This window comes from Tiliqua scincoides, chromosome 5 (genome assembly GCF_035046505.1).
Source record: "Tiliqua scincoides isolate rTilSci1 chromosome 5, rTilSci1.hap2, whole genome shotgun sequence".
Taxonomy (NCBI): Eukaryota; Metazoa; Chordata; class Lepidosauria; order Squamata; family Scincidae; genus Tiliqua; species Tiliqua scincoides.
This window is the reverse complement of record NC_089825.1, coordinates 80,100,661-80,122,904: the sequence shown is the minus strand read 5'-3', so window position 1 is coordinate 80,122,904 and position 22,244 is coordinate 80,100,661. Positions and strand designations below refer to the sequence as shown.

The 22,244-nt window shown below is 42.9% G+C and overlaps 1 protein-coding gene and 1 pseudogene across 4 annotated transcripts in view; both read right to left on the bottom strand.

Moving 5' to 3' along the window:
- Positions 1-2,150: 2,150 nt before the first annotated feature.
- Positions 2,151-22,244, bottom strand: part of TLK2 (tousled like kinase 2) — a 43,151-nt gene continuing 23,057 nt past the window's right edge. For all 4 annotated transcript variants that reach the window (XM_066627192.1, XM_066627195.1, XM_066627194.1 and 1 more), the window contains 11 exons: positions 21,589-21,741; positions 20,471-20,537; positions 18,808-18,905; positions 17,618-17,699; positions 17,171-17,262; positions 16,435-16,524; positions 15,815-15,984; positions 12,709-12,847; positions 10,619-10,730; positions 9,922-10,029; positions 2,151-5,237 (listed from right to left, as the gene is read on the bottom strand). In XM_066627192.1, coding sequence (XP_066483289.1) covers positions 5,064-5,237; positions 9,922-10,029; positions 10,619-10,730; positions 12,709-12,847; positions 15,815-15,984; positions 16,435-16,524; positions 17,171-17,262; positions 17,618-17,699; positions 18,808-18,905; positions 20,471-20,537; positions 21,589-21,741 — 1,285 coding nt within the window. In that variant the 3' untranslated portion in view covers positions 2,151-5,063. The remainder of the gene's footprint in view (positions 5,238-9,921; positions 10,030-10,618; positions 10,731-12,708; positions 12,848-15,814; positions 15,985-16,434; positions 16,525-17,170; positions 17,263-17,617; positions 17,700-18,807; positions 18,906-20,470; positions 20,538-21,588; positions 21,742-22,244) is intronic.
- LOC136655137 (5S ribosomal RNA) lies at positions 9,410-9,529 on the bottom strand (annotated as a pseudogene).

Below are 22,244 nucleotides of genomic sequence, written 5' to 3'. Positions count from 1 at the left end.
GGGAAATGTATTGCTCAGGGTTGTTGATAATATTTTCCTTCTGCATGATCATATGCAGGGTTGAACATTTAATTCTGCACCCAGGCACTCCAAGTTCTGCACAAGAAAAATTGAATTTTGTGACCTGAGCAAGTCTGCACAATTCCTATTTTGCATATTTCCCCTTTAAAAATGATTGTATAATTAAGCTATAACTCCACAACAGGGATTATTATACCAGTGGTCTTCTGAAGCATACAAACCTGGCTGTATGTTCTCAAATGAAAGCTGTAAAAATTCAGGGTTAAGGTAACCTAAATTGTGTCAAGGCAAAAAAATGTTCAAGGCCTGTTTAAGTTACATAAGTGAAACAAGTTAGTTTATTTGCATAATATAGTCACAGCGCTGCAAAACTTCTAAGACGTTAGTACCCCTCTGCCCTTTACTACCAGAAACACTGCTCAGCCCCACCTCTGCAATCCCATCTTCTGTATCAGTGTTCTTCAACCTGCAGATCATGATCCCAGCCTCATTGTGGGGGGGGGGGGGGGCGTTGAGGCAACCTTTCAAAGCCTGTGCAGACAGGGCTTGAATCCAATCCAACAATGGCACTACCTTATCAAAATGGAATTTTTGATCTAAGCCTGCATAGCCACTTCTCGTCTTGCCCTGCAGCTCCCAAGGCCAACCCTGCTCAGGCTGCTATCTCACAGGGTTGTTAAGACACAAGAGGTAGGGGGAAAATGGGGTAGGAGAGGGCAGAGGATAGGCTGATTAGGTCCTCAGCCTCGTACTTGATTGATTGTTATGGCACAAAAAAAGTTGAAGATCACTGTTCTAAATCTTAAGTGCTAGAGATTCACCATTAGAAAGAAAAAAGCAGTGGAATGTTCAGAATGGTGGATTTTGCTCCCGATTTCAAACTTTCTTCCTTGCACAATATGATTATGGCATACACAGCCCTATATCTGGGGGGATGAGTAGTACCTCATTTGCATTCTAGGTTTGTTTTTCCAGAGTTCTGTGCCACTTAGAAGCTTGCTGCCCTACTCCTATGCAAACACAACTGAGTCAATAAATTATGTCAATGAGTAGTTAAAATCATGGATCTCCTATTAGAACAGGGGTGCCCAAACCCCAGCCCTGGGGCCACTTGCGGCCCTTGAGTCTTCTCAAAAGGCTCCCTCAGGGAGCCCCAGTCTCCAATGAGCCTCTGGCGCTCCAGAGATTTGTTGGAGCCCACTGGCCTGATGCAACTGCTCTCAGCGTGAGGGCGACTGTTTAACCTCTCGCGTGATCTGTGGGATGAGGGCTCCCTCCACTGCTTGTTGTTTCACATCTGTGATGCAGTAGCAGCAGCAGCAAAGGAAAGGCCAGCCTTGCTTTGCGCAAGGCCTTTTATAGGCCTTGAGCTATTGCAAGACCTTCATTCATTCATATAAGTTCATCTTTAATATATTCATTTATGTAAACTTGTGTAAATTTATTCAAATTTTAAATGTAAATTCTTCCCCCCCCCCGCCCCTGACACAGTGTCAGAGAGACAATGTGGCCCTCCTGCCAAAAACTTTGGACACCCAGTATTAGAACGTAAGAACCCCCCTGCTGGCTCAGGCCAAAGGCCCATCTAGTCCAGCTTCCTGTATCTCACAGCAGCTCACTTTCTGGGAGCACCCAAGACAACAACAAACCCATATCCTGTTGCCACTCCCTTGCATCTGGCATTCAGGAACTGGTTATGTCTGAACCCCAGAGCTTGCAGACACTCATCATGTTTTGTAATCTGCAACAGACTTTTCCTTCATCAATCAGTGGAGATTTTTTTTTTCTGACTGCAGAGTTTACTCAGGAGCCTTTGGTGAAGGACTGTGACAAATGCCTTCTGAAAGTCCAGTATAATATTAATGGGTTCATCCACATGTCGAGTTTTTCCAAAGGATTCGAAAAGACTTGTGAGGCAAGATTTACTCTTCTGGAAGCCATCATTGTTCCCTGTTATATACAGGCAATACACCTCTTCTGAATAGTAATAATGTGGGCACCAATAAGCAGTTTACTCAACCTGTGTACTAGGGAGTGATGTGCTACATCTGGCTTAGATGCCCACTGTACCCCTTCCCAAAATTAACACAAGCACCCACCAACAGTTTAAATACAAACAAATAACAATGTTCTGTTTCTTAAAACTTGTTTAATATCCATATTTTCATCTGTTGGGCAAAGCCAAAACAGTCTGGCCTAGTTTCAAGTTACAAATCCATACACGTTTCCTCTTTTCTTTCAGTAAAATGAATGGTGTGGCAATAAAAAGGTTTAGTCACTTGAAAAAAAAACCAAATTTTTCAGCTTTAAAAAAGAGAGAAGGGGAGGGGAGAGTCACAGTTTGCATTTCTTATCCAGAGACTAACCTGCTTCACTGATGAATATCATGAAAAAGCAGAGGCTTTGGGGTCCTGCTCTGGCACCAAGTAACACGAACCTAAAATCAGACAGCCCTGTCCATGAAAAAACAACCTAAACAAATCTATGGCCCTAGAGTCAGATGGGAATTTTAAAGACACAGGATTTTAAAATGTCTCCTCTGGAATAGCATTCTCTATAATCAAGGATTTGCCAGACAAACTGACAGATGTGGATTTTAACCTGTCAAAAGACAAAGACTTGCTTTGGACTAATTTCCAAGGATGGAAAAACAATGGCTGTTAGGTCCAAGTATTCAACAAGGACAGTCTGCTTTACATCTTCAATTGCACAAAAAATAAGATTAACCCCTGCCACCAAACGGCTGAGATGAGGGGCCAGAGTTTATCAACCCTAACATTTTGCCTTGGCTACTGCAAAACCTGCCTTTGTGTTTTGCTCATTTAGGTGTGGCTCCAAGCTGCATTCTGATAAAAAAAGTGTTAAGGAGCCTAGGATTTAAAAAAAGTTCAAAGAGGAACACACCCACACACAAGTGCCAGTTTTCTTCCAAGACAAGAAAAGGGGACAGAGGTAGGGGAGAGAAGAGAAAGTGGCTGACTTGCACATTTAATGCTCCCATACATGTTCAATGGCAACAACCTTGGTGGGGAGTGGAGAACACCAGAAGTCCAGATGAACATGGAGAACACACTGTCATGTTCCTTCCCTAGCTTAAATCAGACTCCACCTACTAGAAAGGGCCACAAAATTGGTTGTTCCAGAAGAAGCAGCAAGACCTACAATTTGGTTTTGTTTCAAAAAGTACCCCTGTCTGGTTCTAAGGCAGGGAACACAAACTCATGGGGAGAAAGCTCCCACCCCAAAAAGCAGACTCATGGCACCTGTTTGGGCTGGGAATTTATTTTTAAAATAAAAATTTAAAAAGCAAGCCTAGTGAACCTTTCTACAGACCCTCACACCATAATCACGCCACATCAGGTCTCTTTTCTCTCCTGTGCAGACTCATTTAACGCTATTGAAACAAGAGTCATTTCTGGCCAAAAGGTACATCTACCCTGGCTGCCTAAGCCAACGAGAGAAGGGCCACCATAGGCACACACACAGAACATCAAGGTTCTAGCCACCTGATCTGCAGCAGCAGCCAGGAGGCAAATATGTATAGTCTATTTCCCAGCTCTGCTCCCTTTCTACCCTATATCTCAGCACTGCTTGGTCCCTCTTGCCTTTGCTGCTTCCATTGGCACTGCTGCCTAAACAAAGCTAAGGGAGTCGAGAAAGACCAGTTGTGGGTGCAGAACTGAAGACCTGGCCAGAGGATCTGCTGGAATTGTTTTCAGCAAACAGTATGTTGGCCACACGCAGGAATAGCAACCAGCCACAAGTTTCAAGCACCTGGATTCTTCTTTGGTTTTAATGTTTTTCTTAAAGCAGGAGGGGGAAAAAAGGCAAGGATCAAGGATGGTATGGTATAAACCCAAACCTCTAATGGATGAAGAAACTGAACTTAAAAAATTAAGTTCAGAAAGCGAACCTATTCTAGAGGCTGGATTTCCTTCAGGGTGTTACTATAACTGAGGCATCAGAGACAGTGCAAAGAAGTAAGAAAGGTGCAGGGAAAGGGGACGGAAGGAAGATGCTTTGACTACAGTTTTGTCAGAGCCAGCATCCTTGTGTGTGGGTGTTAAGTGAACACCGGAGTCCATAAGAGACTCCACTGAATGGATCAGAACCATCTGAAGAACGCCAATCTATTTTTTATTCAAAAGAAACAAAACTTATTCTAAGGGTGGATAACCGTCAAGTGCCTGCCAGGAAGCAGTTTCTCTTTTTTGGGGGGGAGAGTGGTAGAGAGAAATCAGTGCTCACAGCTAGAATATCATATCTGAGCCATGTTGCACTCCTCCCCTCTCACAATAAGAGGCCAGACTAAGGAAAAGGGGAGGGGGCTGCCACACTGACTTGCTAGTTAGTTCATCTTATAACCAGAAAAAAAAAATCAATAAAATTGTTATTTATTTTTTTTTAAATTGAAATTATTTGGGATAACACACTAATGCTAGTGCTGTCAACAGGCAGGATACTTGGCTCCCTTGTAAAGGGCACAGAGTCCTATGCCAATCCCCCAGTGGAACCTCATTGCATTGAGCTCTGCTATTTCTTCTGCTTTCCTCCAAAGAGATGTAGCCTAAACTGCATTAAAAAGCAAGAACGTATTTTTAAATATTGACAGTGGACTAAGTCCAGCCTCTTCCCCAACCCTGCCCCCAGTCCGCAATTCTTCACACAAAGCATACGCGCCCTGTGTCATGGATCCACACCCTGGGTTCATGGTGTTTGGAAGTTCACAGTACATGGAACCGTCTTTCCCCTCCACCGCCCAGAGCGGTTAGTGCCTTTGCAGTCGTTCAGCATGAGACCAACCAATCACCTCTTCCTTGGCCATGTAGCTTGGCTTAAGTTGCCACAGATCCTTGTCGAGAATCAATGATGCCTTGTTCTACAGATGGGACAAGAACGCAAGAGAAAAACAAAGCACCTGATACTGGTTTCTTGAGGCCATTTTGTGGATTCCTCGCCAATCCCAAGACCGCTTCTCAAAACGTCTCTCACTCTGTTTCTTTCTGCTGTTCCGGTTATTTATTTAGACCTATTGTTCCTGCTCAGTTTGAAGAGCTGTTATTAGAAGATCCAGAGGTTGAGGCGACAGCAGCCCCAGCTGGGCTGCTCGTTGATACAGATTTGCGGATATGAGGAAGCAAGTAAGGGTCGCACGCCAACTGCTGGACATCTATCCGATCCTCCTTCCTGTATGCCAGGCAACGTCTGATAAATGCCTGAAAGACAACCACATGGAAGAAAAAAATGACATACACTGGCATCAGTTCTAGCTGACCCAAAACAAAGTAAGTGGATGGGACAAGTGCTGAATAGCAATCCTTCCAGGCTTTTTGACACTGCCTGTTTTTTGGATGGACCACCAAATTGTATTCCCAAATCAGTCACCTGGTAGCCCCAACACTAATGGTGGTCTTTTGAATTATAGAAGACATAGCTGTGGCTCCTCCATTCTTCCCTTCCATTGTCCTATTGCCCATTCCCTTCTCATATGTTGCAGTGAGGTCTCCCGGTGCGTTACACAACAGATGTGCAGAGAGGGGCAAGCAACAGGACTGTGGAGGGAAAGGGCTGGAGGAGCAGTGGCTGCCTCTCTCTTCAGTTGAGGAGCACCAAGGTCCAGTGCAACTCAACAGGTTAGCTATTTAAATTCCTTTTTCTGGGCTGTACTGCTTGCCAGCTACACTTCTGACACTGCACTATCCTGGTGGCAGCTCCCATATTCCACTGCTTGCTACTGTGCCAATACATAAGTTCCAGGAGAAACTGAGTGGACAAGACTTCTTAGGAAATTGAGCAGAAAATTACAGAACAGAACACACTTAGCATAGCATGACAAATCCTTCTACTCAAATGGATTACGACATCCATTTGATGTCGTAATCCACATCGTGGGTGGCGACTCTCATCCACCAGTGGTGGTAGCCCGTAGACAGTGGGCTGGGGGGGGGGAGAAAGAGGTGAGTTCTCAGAAATATTACAGCTGAGGAAATACATTCTTGGCAGCTGTTATGAGTAAAAAGCAGACAGAAGATCACCCCAAGGTTCTAACTGAGACAATAGTGGAAGATGTTGCATTTTCATCTACAACATGTCTTTCACTATTCTCTCAGCCAGAGATGTTACAGATGAAAATGTATGCCTTATATCAGGTGTATCTGGACCTAATGCTCTGTCGGAGCAGAAGAAACTTTCACAGCAAGTCCATGGTTCCATTACCTCTGATAGGAGGACACAGCAGTGATCTAAATCAATTCAAGTGGGGCTTGGCTGACTTCCCACAACTGTACATTTTTACTGTAACGCTTCATTCTTTCTAAAGGAAGCTTTGACCATGGGACAAGTGTTAAACCTGCAATGCCCTAATAAAAGGTAGAAGGCAATGCCCAAGTAGTAGCTCAACAAAGATCCAACAATGGATGACTGCTACAGAATGCCACAACTCCACTCTACAATGAGATGGGTGCAGGCAAAAAGAGACAAAAATCAACTCTTAACAGTGAAAATAATTAACCTTTGAAATGAGAATTGAATTAGACCTCCAAATTACATTCACAAACACAACGTTAACAAATAGAGCCTCCAATATCTTGCAAAGGCCCCAGCAAAAAGAACTTTCAGAGTTGGGAAACAAGAAAAAGACCTTATGAACACACTCAAAGGATGGCTTGATGAAAAAGCCTCAACATCAAAAAGAAGCTGGAGAAACAGAAGAGGGTTTGAGAAAGTACAGAGGCCTGAAGATTTTTTAGATGAGTGTGTGTCTAGGCAGGGAGGCAGAGACTGGCTTGTTGAGCCCAGAGATAATGGCTGGCACCTGCAGCTTCAACACATTAGGGCTGAGAGGTCCAAGAGGCATCACAGAACTTTAGCCTTGGCAGATTGAATATTCTTGCACTCACACCAGACTCAGGTTTTCAGGGTATGTTTATACTTTTTGTGAGTAGATGCCCTGTAAATAAGCGTATCATATATCAACTATGGATGTACTTAAGTTTGGTTAAGCAGAACCTTTTAATTTCCATTTAAGAGTGGGAGACTGAATCCTGAAAGAGCAGATCTTGATGGATGGGCATTCTCCAAGAACCTTTTACTACCATCCCTATGACTTCCCCCAACTCTTACCAAACGTTCCACACAAACTTGGAAAAAAAAATCACTGATCAGAGATAGATTAGGGACATCTTGACTTGGCAGTGCTGTATTTGAACATGGAATAAAAGCTAATTCGTCTTGCAGTTAAGATGGCAGTGTGAATAGATCAACCAGTGTGTGGAATGATTTGACCATCATTCTGGAAAATACGTTGGGAGTGAAGACTCCATTCCTCTGAATCTGTTGGCAAGTGAGCTAATCTACTTGAAGAGTGTGAACTCTCCTAGACCTATTCTGTGCCACCTACCCTGTATCAGGACAGAAGTTAAAGGCTTCTGAATGAAAACTGGGTGACCTCAACTCCACAGTGATTTGTAGGAGCTTTGCTGTAATGCTGCCTGCATGTACCAAGATGTGCTGCTTGGAATGCCCTGAAAGTGAGTTCTCTAACCCAAACAGACCAGTATTTGTCATCAGCAATGAAGATTAATCTGAAGGGAGTGACAGAGAGGTGGTACATAATTAGATGGACCAGAGAACCACTGGCAGGACAACAATATTATTGCATTGCCTGGATGAAATGGCACCAGTAACCACAGCTTTGGAATGAAACCTTGTCTGAAGTACAATCCCCACGAAAGCCTCTACATCCCAGCACCCAGGTAAGTCTCACTTTGGGTACTGAAGCATCTCCATTTGACTAGATATTCTATTTGGGGAAAGGAAGATTAAGATTAGCCCCTTGACTGCACTGACATCACTCAGACAAGCAAGCTGTTGAAACAGCTGGAGAAATTTTCTGTTGGATATTGATTAGGGACACATGTTTTTTGAACAGGCTAAGGTTGTTCTAATGTTCTTTTGCTCTACACTGTAGGATGATACTGTAAGAGATTAGTTGAGGTGGATTCCTTGGAGAGTATGGCAGGCCACTTCTGAAACTGTGAGCCTGTGAACACATCCCGGTTACTGAGACCAGGCAGATGGGGAGAGCTTTGAAATAAAACTGGAAACACCCATACATGAAAAGATATGTGGTGAACTAAAATGTGAAGATTATGCAGGGGATGAATAGAGGGATATTTTCCCTTTCACACAACACTAGAACCAGGGTACAGCCACTAAAATTGAGTGCAGAGAGTTCGGACAAAATATTGCTTTACCCAGCATGCAAGTAGTCTGTGGAATTCCTTGCCACAGGATGTGGTGATGGTGTCTGGCCTAGATGCCTTTAAAAGGGGACTGGACAGATTTCTAGAAAAAAGTCCATCACAGGTTACAAGCCGTGATGGGTGCGTGCTATCTCCTGATTTTAGAGGTAGGCTACATCAGAATGTTAGATGCAAGGGCAAGAATGTTAACAGGATTCAGGAATCTTGTTGTTTTGTGTACTCCCAAAGGCATCTGGTGGGCCACTGTAAGAAACATGAAGGTCAACTAGATGGGCCTTTGGCCTGATCCAGTGGGGCTCATCTTAAGATAAGGCTATGCGAGGTACATGGAAGCAAAGAGATTACTTGATGAAGAATATTCATTATATGCCCAAGAACCTTCCAACTGGAAACTTCTTATCCTCCAGAACTTGGCAACATGTTTAATGTCCAATATTGCCTTCCAGTTCCTGATGTTCTCAGGGACTGCAAAGAATATCAAGGAAAAACTGCAGAATCTTTGGAGATGAACACACTGACTCAGTCAATGGGAAATAATCCATCACTGCCACAAATCTGTGGTATTTTAAGATTCTCTTATCAGGAAGAACGTGTCAGAGAGGAGAGATGTTAGTTTCAAATAATAAATTTTGAATTGTTTCTAGGATCCATTTGTACTGGCAGATAAGATGGTTGCCTGAAACCACCAGAAACATTTCTCTGAAGCAAAGAATCATAAATGGTTCTAAATGCTTGGCCTGGACACTCAGGTCTTCCTGCACATCTTTGCCTCAGCAGGGAGCTGTGATCAAGCCAGAGTTGTTTTCTTCCTGCAGTAGATAGTCTGTGTCAGCAAACAGCTGGAGTGAGTCCACAGCAGTAGTAGCAACAACAGAGATACTGTCAGTTGCAGAGGGTTGTGCCTCTTCAGAGGTCGAGCGGCCAATGAATGCTAAGGAGGTGCCAAGTCCCAAGCTGGCAGCTGAAAGACACAAAGGTTCCTCTTGCCAGTGAGAGCCATGCCAGAGGGTTGCTGGAGAGAAACAGGTGCACAGTGCTGAGGAGTGCAGGACTTGGACTGGCCAATTGCTATGGTCCTTTGTCAGCCTGGTTGGCAACCTTCAGTCTCGAAAGACTATGGTATAAGCCTACAGCACCCGGTATTCCCAGGCGGTCTCCCATCCAAGTACTAAGCAGGCCTGACCCTGCTTAGCTTCCGAGATCAGACGAGATCAGGCATGTGCAGGGTAACAGTCAGCCTAAACCTTTTACAACAGGGCATGGGACAAAAATATTGTTCCAACTCAGTTGAAAAGAAGCCAGAATGTACAAGAAAAAATTCCAGATTCTGAATTAAAGCTGTAAAGGAAGGGAAAGACCAAGTTTTGTTGAAAACAACTCTAATTACGAAGTCCAGTACTCCATGAGCTATGGGTGGCCCTACAGCCTCAGTGAAACAGGACAGTTTTTTCCTCTGCTTCCAAGTGAAAGTAGAAAACTCTTACAAATCCTCCCTCCAGTGGTAGTTGGGAGTCACTACTCTTTATTGGATAACCTCTTCAATTAAAGCAAGAGCTACAACATCCCAGCCAAATACAGATTGACACTGGATTCGTCCATGCTTCCTTGCCTGTGCCTAGTATAAGTTTTCTCTTACCTTTGCTTCTGGTGTGACCACTGGCTTTGGAGGAAACTGCACCTCTGTTGCTTTAAGGATTGTGTTCTCCTGCAGAATATCCTGTTGGGACTGGTTATGGCCAAAAGGCTGAAAAGAAGAATGAAGAGCAGCTCTTACAGAGTTGAGCAAGTGCTGGGAGGAGCAAGGTGGTTATTAAGGGGTATGCATGTCAAGGAAATGGTATGCTGTGTGATCATGACCCATGTTTCAAGAAGAACTTAACACGGTTCACAGAAACCCAGCAAAACGTCAACTTTCCAGATGATGCTATTTATTCACCTTGTATGGTTCCCCCCTCTCCTCCCTTGCACAACTGCCAAAGAGGTCTAGACCTCCCTTCCAAATCCCTGATAGCCCCCCCCAAATCATATGACAGAATCTAGACTATTAAGAAAAGGTTTTGGGGGAGGGGCATGGCTAGAGAGATGATGGAAAGACACAAGTCAGTCATGCCAGACACAGAAGCTCCAGACCTTAAGCACTTGCCAAGACTGCTTCCACATTTTGAAAAGTTCCTCCAGAACCAATAGGACCAGAAATGTCCTATTGTGACATTTCTGCAAGTGTTCACTGCAGGTGAACAGTTTCTCAAGAATCATAGCTACACAGAAATACATATAAAGCCGACAGCTTCTGTGGTTCAATTATCCTAAAACAGCTGAACTATACTGCTCACCTTTCTGCCATAGAGGCACTGGTAGAAGATGACTCCCACCGACCAGACATCAACTTTATTTGAAATCTTTGGAGGTTCTTTCCCAACTACAAAACACTCGGGCGGCAGATACCTGAGGAAGACACAGATCATCAGCTAATGAGATTATACTACCAAGCATGGCGATCATCAAATTGGCAGATGTTTTCCTGCCAAAATTGTATTCAAAAACAAAGGATTAATTTTGTGATGCCTTGTGCAGATACACGCTAAAATAGTTAGTTAAAAACCCGCATCTCCTTGTACTTGCCAAGTCAGGTCTCATATTTCCTGTCTTAAAATATGGAGGACTCTCACGAATTACTCTTGATTTCTAGAAGCCCCAAACAAGGAAAGTTCACTAACTTTCTATCTGCAATAAGATGTTAAGCTGCTCCCAGATCCTGGGCCTATGACAGCCTCCAGTTAGAGCTGCAGGTGATTTGCAAGCAGGGCCAGCATTGGCATGAAGTGAGCTGAAATGGTCACATGGAGAAGCACTCTTGGAGAGCCAGTACATGGATGAGCTCCCAAGCCCATCTGTCCACCACTCTCTCCAAGCTACCACTTCAACTGGGTGCTCTGATCTGATTTGTTGGGAACAGCAGTGCTGCAGGAAGGGGGACGAAAAGCTGGCCACAGGTCCAGATCATCTCTCCCTACCTGCTTGATGCTTACAAAACACCTTACCAAAAATGCTTATAAACTCCTTACAAAAAGGAGGCAGGGACATGCAACTTGGAGCCTGCCCTTTTTACTTGCAGACAGCCTCCCTGCTCTGCACTGCTGCTTACAGGAGCAAGAGCTGCATTCCCTGTTCCTGTCCACTTCAAAGAGAAGTTTCACACTGCAGTTTTTGTAACTAAAGGGAAGGTGGGATAGGGGCTTGCCTGCTTGTTTGCCTAGCTGCCTTCCTATATACCCTGTAAGGGGTCCATGTCTTCTCTAGTGTCCCATTACGATGCTCAGAACTGCCAAAGAGCAAGTATATTACACATCAATCAATGCTGAAGACAAGGGCACATAGTATTGACTGTTTCACATACTCAAAATGTCTTTCCCCTTGAGGTTAGTTAGAGCTCTAGTCTGAGCACAATCTGGAAGTTAGAAGAAGGCATTGTGGAGGTGGAATAAGTAGGCAAGATTATTGTAAAATATGTAGTATTTTAAAGTGTTCATTTCTCCCCACCTTCCAAAGATATTATTCACTCTAGATATCCAAAATGGGGCAGAGTATATGCCAAGCTTCAATCCATCGTAAATAGTTTAGCTCACAAAGGCAGCCAAAATAGCTGGCACAGATCTAATAAATGTTTGAGCATCTAATGAATAGCAGATGAACATAGCTTTGTATACAAGATCTAATGCAGCAATTTTCAACCTTTTTCATCTCACGGCACACTGTCAAGGCACTGAAATTGTCAAGGGACACCACCAGTTTTTTTACCATTGACAAGGCACTCTGCACTGCCAGCTAGTGGCTTACATCCCTCAATAGTCCTACTAATAAATGGCCTTCACCCAAAGTACCATGGCACACCTATGGACCATTCGTGGCACACCAGTGTGGCACAGGGGTTTAAAATCGCTGATCTAATGAATCATCACACTGAAGTCAGAAAGTAATCTTTCCCACAGGACAGACTGACCAGTAACCAGAGGAAGGCTATTTCCCCTGTAAAGTATGACTTGGCTGGTTCAGTTGAACTGTGTTCATCTCAACTGTTCCATGCACTATAACATTCCCTCGTGCAGGATGAGTGCTTTACACCTGCTCCCAGTTTCTGTATTTGGGATTTTATTAAGAGGGGGTATGCGAAGGAAGAATAGCACCTCTTCCCACTGACATTATGAAACTGCTGGCTAATTGCATTATTAATTGCTGTTCAAAACCTTTTTGTTCTGTTCAAAACCTTTTTTTAAAATTTGAGATTTTATTCTGAATGTATTTTAGTTTTCTGAAGATAAATTTGCCTACAGCACAGAAAAAACTGCTAAAGCTCTTGGCATTCATTCTAGGTCCAGTATTATGGTATTTCCTGCCAGTGCAAGAAAAAGACTGTGGTACCTACCAGTAAGTGCCAGCTCCTTGAGACGTTAGCTCCATGCCATCCACAGAGTTGTAACTGTCATCATCCATGATCTTGGAGAGGCCAAAGTCAGTTATCTTAATCTCACCACATGCAGTACCATTCACCAAGAGAATGTTACCTGGAGGAAGGAAAAAATACTTTAAGGGTCAACAAGCCTATTGCATATTGGTAGAAAAACATCCAGCTGGTCCAAGCAAGAATGTAGAGATGGTTATCTACACATTTATTCTGAGCCTACCATTAAAAAGCTACCACTAAAAAGATGTGGTGTTCGGATCCTGAAACTGTAAAAGGGTTCATCAGCAACTTCTATGGTGTTTAATATGATAATTGTGTCTCTGCTGGCACCTCCCACTTCCATCTCCTAAGTTTTAGACATAAGAACAGCCCCACTGGATCAGGCCATAGGCCCGTCTAGTCCAGCTTCCTGTATCCCACAGCAGCCCACCAAATGACCCAGGGAGCACACCAGATAACAAGAGACCTCATCCTGGTGCCCTCCCTTGCATCTGGTATTCTGACTGAACCCATTTCTAAAATCAGGAGGTTGAGCATACACATCATGGCTTGTACCCCGTAATGGATTTTCCCCCCAGAAACTTGTCCAATCCCCTTTTAAAGGCATCCAGGCCAGTCGCCATCACCACATCCTGTGGCAAAGAATTCCACAGACCAACCACACGCTGTGTATGAGGAAAGGCTTATTAAGTATGAGGAAAGGCTTCCTTATGAGGAAAGGCTACGGCGTTTGGGCCTCTTCAGCCTAGAAAAGAGACGCCTGAGGGGGGACATGATTGAGACATACAAAATTATGCAGGGAATGGACAGAGTGGATAGGGAGATGCTCTTTACACTCTCACATAATACCAGAACCAGGGGACATCCACTAAAATTGAGTGTTGGGCGGGTTAGGACAGACAAAAGAAAATATTTCTTTACTCAGCGTGTGGTCGGTCTGTGGAACTCCTTGCCACAGGATGTGGTGCTGGCGTCTAGCCTAGACACCTTTAAAAGGGGATTGGACAAGTTTCTGGAGGAGAAATCCATTACGGGGTACAGGCCATGATGTGTATGCGCAACCTCCTGATTTTAGAAATGGGTTATGTCAGAGTGCCAGATGTAGGGGAGGGCACCAGGATGAGGTCTCTTGTTATCTGGTGTGCTCCCTGGGGCATTTGGTGGGCCGCTGTGAGATACAGGAAGCTGGACTAGATGGGCCTATGGCCTGATCCAGTGGGGCTGTTCTTATGTTCTTATGAGTAAAGAAATATTTTTTTTGTCTGTTCTAACTCTCCCAAAACTCAATTTGAGTGGATGTCCCCTGGTTCTGGTGTTATGTGAGAGTGTAAGGAGCATCTCCCTATCCACTCTGTCCATCCCCTGCATAATTTTGTATGTCTCAATCATGTCCCCCCTCAGGCGTCTCTTTTCTAGGCTGAAGAGGCCCAAACGCCATAGCCTTTCCTCATAAGGAAGGTGCCCCAGCCCCGTAATCATATTAGTCATTCTCTTTTGCACCTTTTCCATTTCCACTATGTCTTTTTTGAGATGCGGCATAAGACAGTCAAGAACATAAGAACAGCCCCACTGGATCATAGGCCCGTCTAGTCCAGCTTCCTGTAACTCACAGGAGCCCACCAAATGAGCCAGGGAGCACACCAGGTAACAAGAGATCTGCATCCTGGTGCCCTCCCTTGCATCTGACATAGCCCATTTCTAAAATCAGGAGGTTGCACATACACATCATGGCTTGTAACCCATAACGGATTCTTCCTCCAGAAACTTGTCCAATCCTCTTTTAAAGGCATTTAGGCCAGATGCCATCACCACATCCTGTGGCAAGCAGTTCCACAGACCAACCACACGCTGAGTAAAGAAATATTTTCTTTTGTCTGTTCTAACTCTCCCAACACTCAATTTTAGTGGATGTCCCCTGGTTCTGGTGTTATGTGAGAGTGTAAAGAGCATCTCTCTATCCACTTTATCCTTTCCATGCATAATTTTGTATGTCTCAATCATGTCCCCCCTCAGGCGCCTCTTTTCTAGGTTGAAGAGGCCCAAAAACCATAGCCGTTCCTCATAAGGAAGGTGCCCCAGCCTTCATCTTAGTCACTCTCTATTAAACCTTTTCCATTTCCACTATGTCCTTTTTGAGATGTGGTGGCCAGAACTGGGCACAATACTCCAGGTGTGGCCTTACAACAGTTGCAACAGAAGACAAGAGGTTAAAGTGAGGTAGACTTGTCATTAGAGAAATAAAGGTGCATTTCCCTTTGAGTGACTTTGTGAAAAACCTTAATGGTTTAACAAGATCAAAAGGATGCCAGATTCAACTCTGTGCCTTAAGACAACAACCTCCATCCATTATCCCTCTTGCTACCCAATCTAATCCATTTCACTTGTATAGCAACATGACAAAGGCAGAGTGCAAGAATCATAATGGTACTAGTCAAATCAGGCGATAATAGCTCCAGGTGACTCACACATCATCCCATATGATAAAGATGAGTGTTAAAATAAATAGAATCTAAGAGTTGCTAGAGAACATGCTGCAGATTAGTGGCTAAGTGACTAAGCTGCAAAAAGAGAACTTCCCAAGTTCATCCTTGAAGCAAGATTTGAACCCACTAGGCAGTCTGAGAGGAAGCTCCTTGCCGAGTCTCAGTTCTCCAGCTGCAATATGGGAGTAACACCACTTATCTTACAGGAATGTTACAATGATTACATCAAAACAATGCATGTAAAGTACTTTGCATATAAGAAATGAAATATAAATGTTAAGGATTATTGATCTGCTTGCAAACATCTTATTTATTACCATCAGTTTGTATGCTGCTTTGCGGAATTTATAAACAAAGGAACAAAAAGGTTCCTACCCTAAATAACTTATTTCACATTTCAAAAATAAAAAGGTATGAAAATATTCAATGAGAGACTGGAAGGTTCTTGCATACAATGAGAACCAGAAACCTGCTATATCCAGGGAAGGCTGCAATTCTTATGACAGCAATTGTCCTTGCCAGGCAGAATACACAGTGCCCTTTTCTTCCCACCCTGTATAGCATTGAGCCCACTATGAACATACCTGGTTTGAGATCGTAGTGAATAATGGGCGGCTTGATTTCATTTAAATATTTTAATGCGTTCACGATCTGCATGATTATAGACCGGGCTTCTTTTTCGGTCATTAATTTGTGCTGTTTAAGATAGAAATCCAGATCGTTCCCCTCACAGTATTCTAACACCGTGCAAAATCTGGAGGAAATGAAGTCAAGTATAACAGCTTACAATCTTTACAGTTTCAAAGTCTTCTTCCAACCCCAAATCTCTTCCAACCCTAAGAGATTTGTAGCCACAACTGGAGGGCAATTTATAAAAATAGCCCACTTTCTTCTCTCCACAATCATTTGTACAGATTAGTTAACCCTGAAATAGTCTACACTTTCAATACTTTACTGTATGGAACCACTATGATGTGGAATACAGAAGTTGGGGAGTGATTGCTACTCTGGATTAACACAATTGGAATAATACAACTGAGCTCATTTTGTTTTGAATCTCTACCACAGAAGACCTGATGCCCATCAAACCTCCCCCGTCCCCCCAACCAGGAGAGTTCCAAGTAGCAAGAAAGCCCCAGTAGCTTCAGCACAAGCATTTGAGTACTTCCTTCCACAGCGCAATTTGCAAAGGGGCAGCACTTACGAGTCGGTGTCCAGCGAGAAGTAGTCATACAGCTTAACTATGCGAGGATGATCTAGCTCTTTATGGATTCTGTATTCTCTACATGCATGTCTGCAAGAACAAGGAAGGATTCTTTATGTCAATGTCTAGCCCTCTCATATCTCCTTACAGTTTATGGTAGGTTATGACTAAAAATCAACTTTTGAAATGTTCATTTTGACCACACAAAGCCATTCCTGCTAGAAGGATGCAGCTCCCAACCCAAAAAAGCTCAGGATTATCCAAAAGAAGGGAGCTTCACAGATGGGTCAACACCAGAGTATACTTCTCTAGATGCTGTTCTTGCAGCATGAACTTAGCAGATAGGCATAATAATTACAAAGGATCTTCTTGCAGAAGATGACAGCCAGAAAGAAATAAGGTAGTTTTTAGATGCACAGGTCACCATTCATGACAAAATAGAATAATGCCTTTATCTTGATTTGTGACTTGAGGGCAGTGAAGAGCTGAGGCAGATGCTGAAGCATCAGTACAATGTACTCCTCTCAGAGCCCCTGTCAGGAGTAGCAGGAAACCTCTGAAAGCTTTTCTCTTAGCCTTCCAGTTTTTCTGCAGCAGTTTTAATTTCACTTCAAAATCTGCATTGATTCACCTGACCGTATTTCCATCCAGAAGTTACATCTTTAAAAAAAACCCAATACACGCCACCACTCCCACCTTCCTTGTACCCTGCAAAAAAAGATCCACAGCTACTTACTTGTGGTAGTTTTCTTTCTTTTCGTCCCTCCAGTTTTTATTTAACTGGTGAATTTTTACAGCTACATATCTCTGTTCTGTTAAATCAAATGCCTGAAAAAAAGGAGAGCCAATCAGTTGCTCTACCAGCAGAGATGACACCACAACTGTAACATAACCTAAAACCTCACTTCCCGAAGGGGGGAAAATGTCAAAGCCAAAACAACTTGAATTGTCATTTTCCATGGGTTATGAGATCTTTCTGGCAGACATCCCCAGTTTCATTGAAAAAAGGTTCCAAAAGAAACAGCAATGGTTAAATATTTAATGCGACTATAGAGGCATTGCACTCAGGTTCCTATTTGTTCTTACAACTACTTTGTGAGATACGCAGGGGTACTTTACGGGAAAGGGGAAGAAGTTATAGAAGCCAAATTATGATAACACAGCAGAAGAAAATCAAACTTACCTTATATACCTCACTAAAACCCCCTCTGCCCAAGAGATGTAGCAACAAGTATCTGTCATTTAGTGTTGGGTGGTCTTTAAATCTGGAGATGAGAAGAAAGACTTTAACCATGCAGAAGTCATAATATTCTAGTCAAGTCTATCATTCAGCTGATGGACTCAGGACAACAGGTATCTTGGCAAATGGAGGCCATCACTGCCTAAAGTCAGCGAGGAGGTCGATGTGCCAAGATGACTTGAGTCATCAATTGAGTAATCATTGAGCCATCAATTTCACCAGCAAACTTTTTTGCTGCTTGGCATAATTTGAAGCCTGTCAGTCGTTGATTGTGTACAATGCTTGGAACATGAAAAAAACAAAGCTGTATCTTATTTATTTGCCAAGAGACCACAAAATAGGGTTATGATGCTGTCAAACTTTCCTCCTGATGGTTTTGTGTTCCTTGCTCTCATTTGCTTTCTCTGCATCTTCCTTTTGTCATGTCTATTGAGAGGGCCATGTTTCTCTTGTGAGAGCAAGTTGAACTACTAGCTTTAAAAATGTTTGAAGCCCTTACTGACACCAGGTACCATGATTTCTCGGGCTGTGTGAATCTGCCAGGTGAAAAACCTACAGATTCTCATGTGAATTACTGACACCACAAAAAGTATGCATGCATACCTACACACTTGTGTGATTTATAATGTAATCTCTGCACACTTCCAGGTTTAAAAGCAGCTTGAACTTATGCATGGGGAAGCTACAAAAACTGACTGGTGAGCAACAAAAAGGGGCTTGGAGACAGTTGCCAAGTGTGTGACTCAAGGGCATCTACAGGAGTAGGGACAATGTAGAGGTGCTATCAGATCACATCATACACTCAAACAGCACCTGAAGACATATCAGGGAGCAAAGGCAAATATGCTTGTTGCATCTCCTGGAAGACCCACCTTTCAGTCAGATACAAGAACCAGATGACAATGGTGCATAAGAGAATGGAATAGCTTCTTTCAAATCTCAATTAGATATCACAGGAATAGTTCAAAATCACAACAGCACTGCATGCATAGATGATACATTAAGTATAATTTAGACTTCATGTTGCTTAGAGGTGCTAACTATTCTATTTACATGAGACGCAGTCTGGTAGCTTGATAGCTTTTTGCAAATTTACAATTCATAGCTTCGTCATAACTAATACTAATACTCACTGTGAGTTATCTTCGTTATGTATCCTTTTCAATTCCCTGATATGTAGATTTCTAACCCTCTCTAACCGCTCCAGTTCTGCCTGGATCTCTGCTTCTTCCTGCATCAAGAGAAACATTATATCCGCTATATTGCGAATTCAGATTAAGTGAACCTGGCAAGGAAACTGAACAGAGGGAGGCCTATTTGACTTGACTCTCCAAGAGGCTGCAGGAAAGAAAGTCTGCTTGTTTTAAAATGAACTATAAAAATGCTTCCAGGAAATATACAGTACTGCTTTGTTTTTCCAACTCCAAAAGACTTTTAGTTTTTCCTTCCTAGTCATCTTCCACTATGAATCAAGAGGTAGAGAGGCTACATCTTTCATCCTATTCTTTACACGTATATGTGCTTTTCCTCATGCAGAATAGCCCTCAGGTTGAACAGTACTCTTTTGGAGTTGATGGATCAGGACAAACAAGAAAAGTGCTTTGGGAAATCGGATTTTAGTCAGTAAGACAGAAATAATATATTTACATGATAGACACTACAAGACTTCTCAAAGGAAGTAGTCTCACTGCTACTGGGCTAAGATTTGGGGCAATGAAAATGACCAGATACTATGGATGATTCACACTCTGGTCTTTGAGAAGTAGCCTGCTTAAATCTATGGTTTTCAAACTGTGTTTCAAGTTTATTGAAGCTTCTTCAATGCCATCATCAGAGAAGCTTCCCTAAAAGACAGCTTGCTCATCCCTGCTAAATAATAGGAAGCTAGCTTAGATCACAGGCTCCCTCTAGTTCAATACCACTGACAACTGGCAGCAGCTCTCCAAAGTCTCAAACAGAAATGCTTCCCTGCTCTATATGGAGATGCTAAAGATTGAACTTGGGACCTTCTGCATGCAAACTGATGCTCTGCCACTGAGCTGCAGTCTGCAATATACCATTACAGAGGGATCTTGCTTATGCTACAAGACACATTTTTGAATTATGAAATTCTGCAGTGAAAGTCCAGGCTAGTGATCAACATGAGGAGAGTAAGTTCCCTAGAGCATGTCACAGAATGCTCTACATTACAGTGGTTCTCAAACTTCTTAGTGGCCCTAGAGCAAGGGTGTAAAACTTGTTTCATATAGCAGGCCAAGTTGCAATCATGATGCCTGCTGAGGGTCACATCTGGACTGTGGACCTTATGTTTGACACCCCAGGCCAAGAGGCTGCTGCCTGATTTATAAATGCCAAGGGGTGTGACTATGATTGGGCAGCAGTGCCTCCCCAAGCAGCTTGTTTAACCCTTGATGCATATAGCCTAATGTACCTTATCAGTTTTGCAAACCACCAAAAATTGGGTCACGACCCACTGGTGAGTCCAAGACGCACAGTTTGAGAACCACTGCTCTACTTTATACTGGTGGTTCTGTGGTAAGTAAGCTGACACACAAAGTGTTCTCTGAAGCTAGAGAGTTTGAAAGTCACTGCCTAGTTCTATTTCTACAGGAGAATGCTGGCTACAAGGGCCAATATTTAAAGATGCACAGGAAGTAAAGACTGCAACAGGGTCTTCAGCCGATATTGAAGACACATTCCTAAAGACCAGAACCAACTACCAGAATATGCGGGATGGTCAGAAAGCAGCTGAAGTTAGTGTTTCTTTGAAACTCTTTTGCAACAGAATTTTTTTACCTTTTTAAGATGACCTAGGCGAAGTTTGAAGATTTCCTCCTGTTCGTGATATTCAGCTAGCGTTAACCTATGCACACAAAATAACTTGGTCAAAGATTAAGCTGTTGAAAGCAGAGGGAGACAAAAGGAAGAAAAAACAGGCAGGTCTGGGATCCATTCCAATCCCTTTTGGTTTTGTAGCTCTCCATTGGGACTTCCCAACTTCCCACGGTGGGGGCTATCCAGGTTAACACTGTGAGCCGTTTAGTGTTGCAATGCTTTTAAAAAAAGTGATCTTGCTGTTACACATAGCTTTGAGTTTAAAAAGAAGTGGGACAGACGTTTAATAAGTAAAAATATGAAAGTAAGCCAAACCATTAGTCCATGTAGCCCAGTGGCAGTACTGCAAGGCACATGAAATATTGGTGTTACGTAGATGATTTGAATTCCACAGTTCAGAAAGGAGCCTCCCAGATCAGCAAACAAAAATATGAGAAATACTAAGGGCGCAATCCTAACCCTTTACGCCAGTGCTTTCCAGCACTGACATAAGGGCAATGAAGCTCTGAGGTAAGGGAACAGACATTCCCTTACTTTGAGGAGGCCTCCATGAGTGACACCCAACTGCAGGATGCAGCACACGTCCCATTGGCACTGCTGTACCAGTGCTGGAAAGCAATGACATAAAGGGTTAGGATTGCCCTAAATTGATTTTTTTTGCTAAATCTCCTCTTATAGGTACAAATATTTTTTTCACCTTGGTACACATGGAAATCAAGTAATATGATATACTCATTGATATGAACCATATTTATATATTTTAAATACATTTCAATTTTAAATACATATTGTATAATAAAGATACAGTCATATAAAATTACTGAAACCAGGGATTTATTTTTCACCTTTATTTTGTCAGTCCTCAGAATCCACCACTTTGTAAAGAAGAAAGGTAGTGTTCCAACTTTGGGGGGGGGGAGAGACAGACAATGGTATAAGCAGTTTGGCTAATTCAAACAGCAAGTTCATGACTGAGCAGAGATCAGCCACCACGGCTGACAGAAAGCTCCAGCAATTTCACAACATTTGTGGAGGCCCACTGAGGCAAAACTCAAGGCTGAAATTTTAGTGCTACTTACGTCTCATTTTCGGCTCCATTGGTCTTGTTCTTTCGCTGCTTCTGCTCATTGCTTGCTGGAGGGGCCTGCCCCATGGCGGGCGGTTTCCGCTTTGCTAACATTTTCCGTTGCCTTTCTATCTCTTCCCTTTGGGAATTTATCCTCTCCTGTTGCCTAAACAAAAGCAGGACTTACATTAGAAAGCATAGATGAGCCAAAGGAAAACTGCTGTCTTCTAATTCTCTAGCCTAGACAGATATAAGGAGCAACAGATTTGTAACAAAGAATCCTGAGACTTCACTTTAATTTAAAAACAAGTTTCTATAGTTTTCGTGACTACGGAAAAAAACGGAATCATTTCTAGGTGAAGATTCCACAGAAGGTAGGGATGCTAGAACAGTTCTAAGGGCCTTTGCATCATTTTAAATCATGTTGTCTCACCCTTAAAAAAATGTCCCTCTTTCTTTGCCATAAGTTGCAACCTATGGCAGGAATGAAAAACTCATTTCATACTGAGGGCTGAAGCTAGCAGTCATGGTGCCTGCTGAAAGACGGAAGTGATGTTGTAAAGCAGATGATGGCCAGAAATAAGCACTTTGTCCTCACAAAGACATTGATTAGCAGCAAATGACAGAAGAGAAAATCTGCAAATTGTGATCATACTTTCAAGATATGGG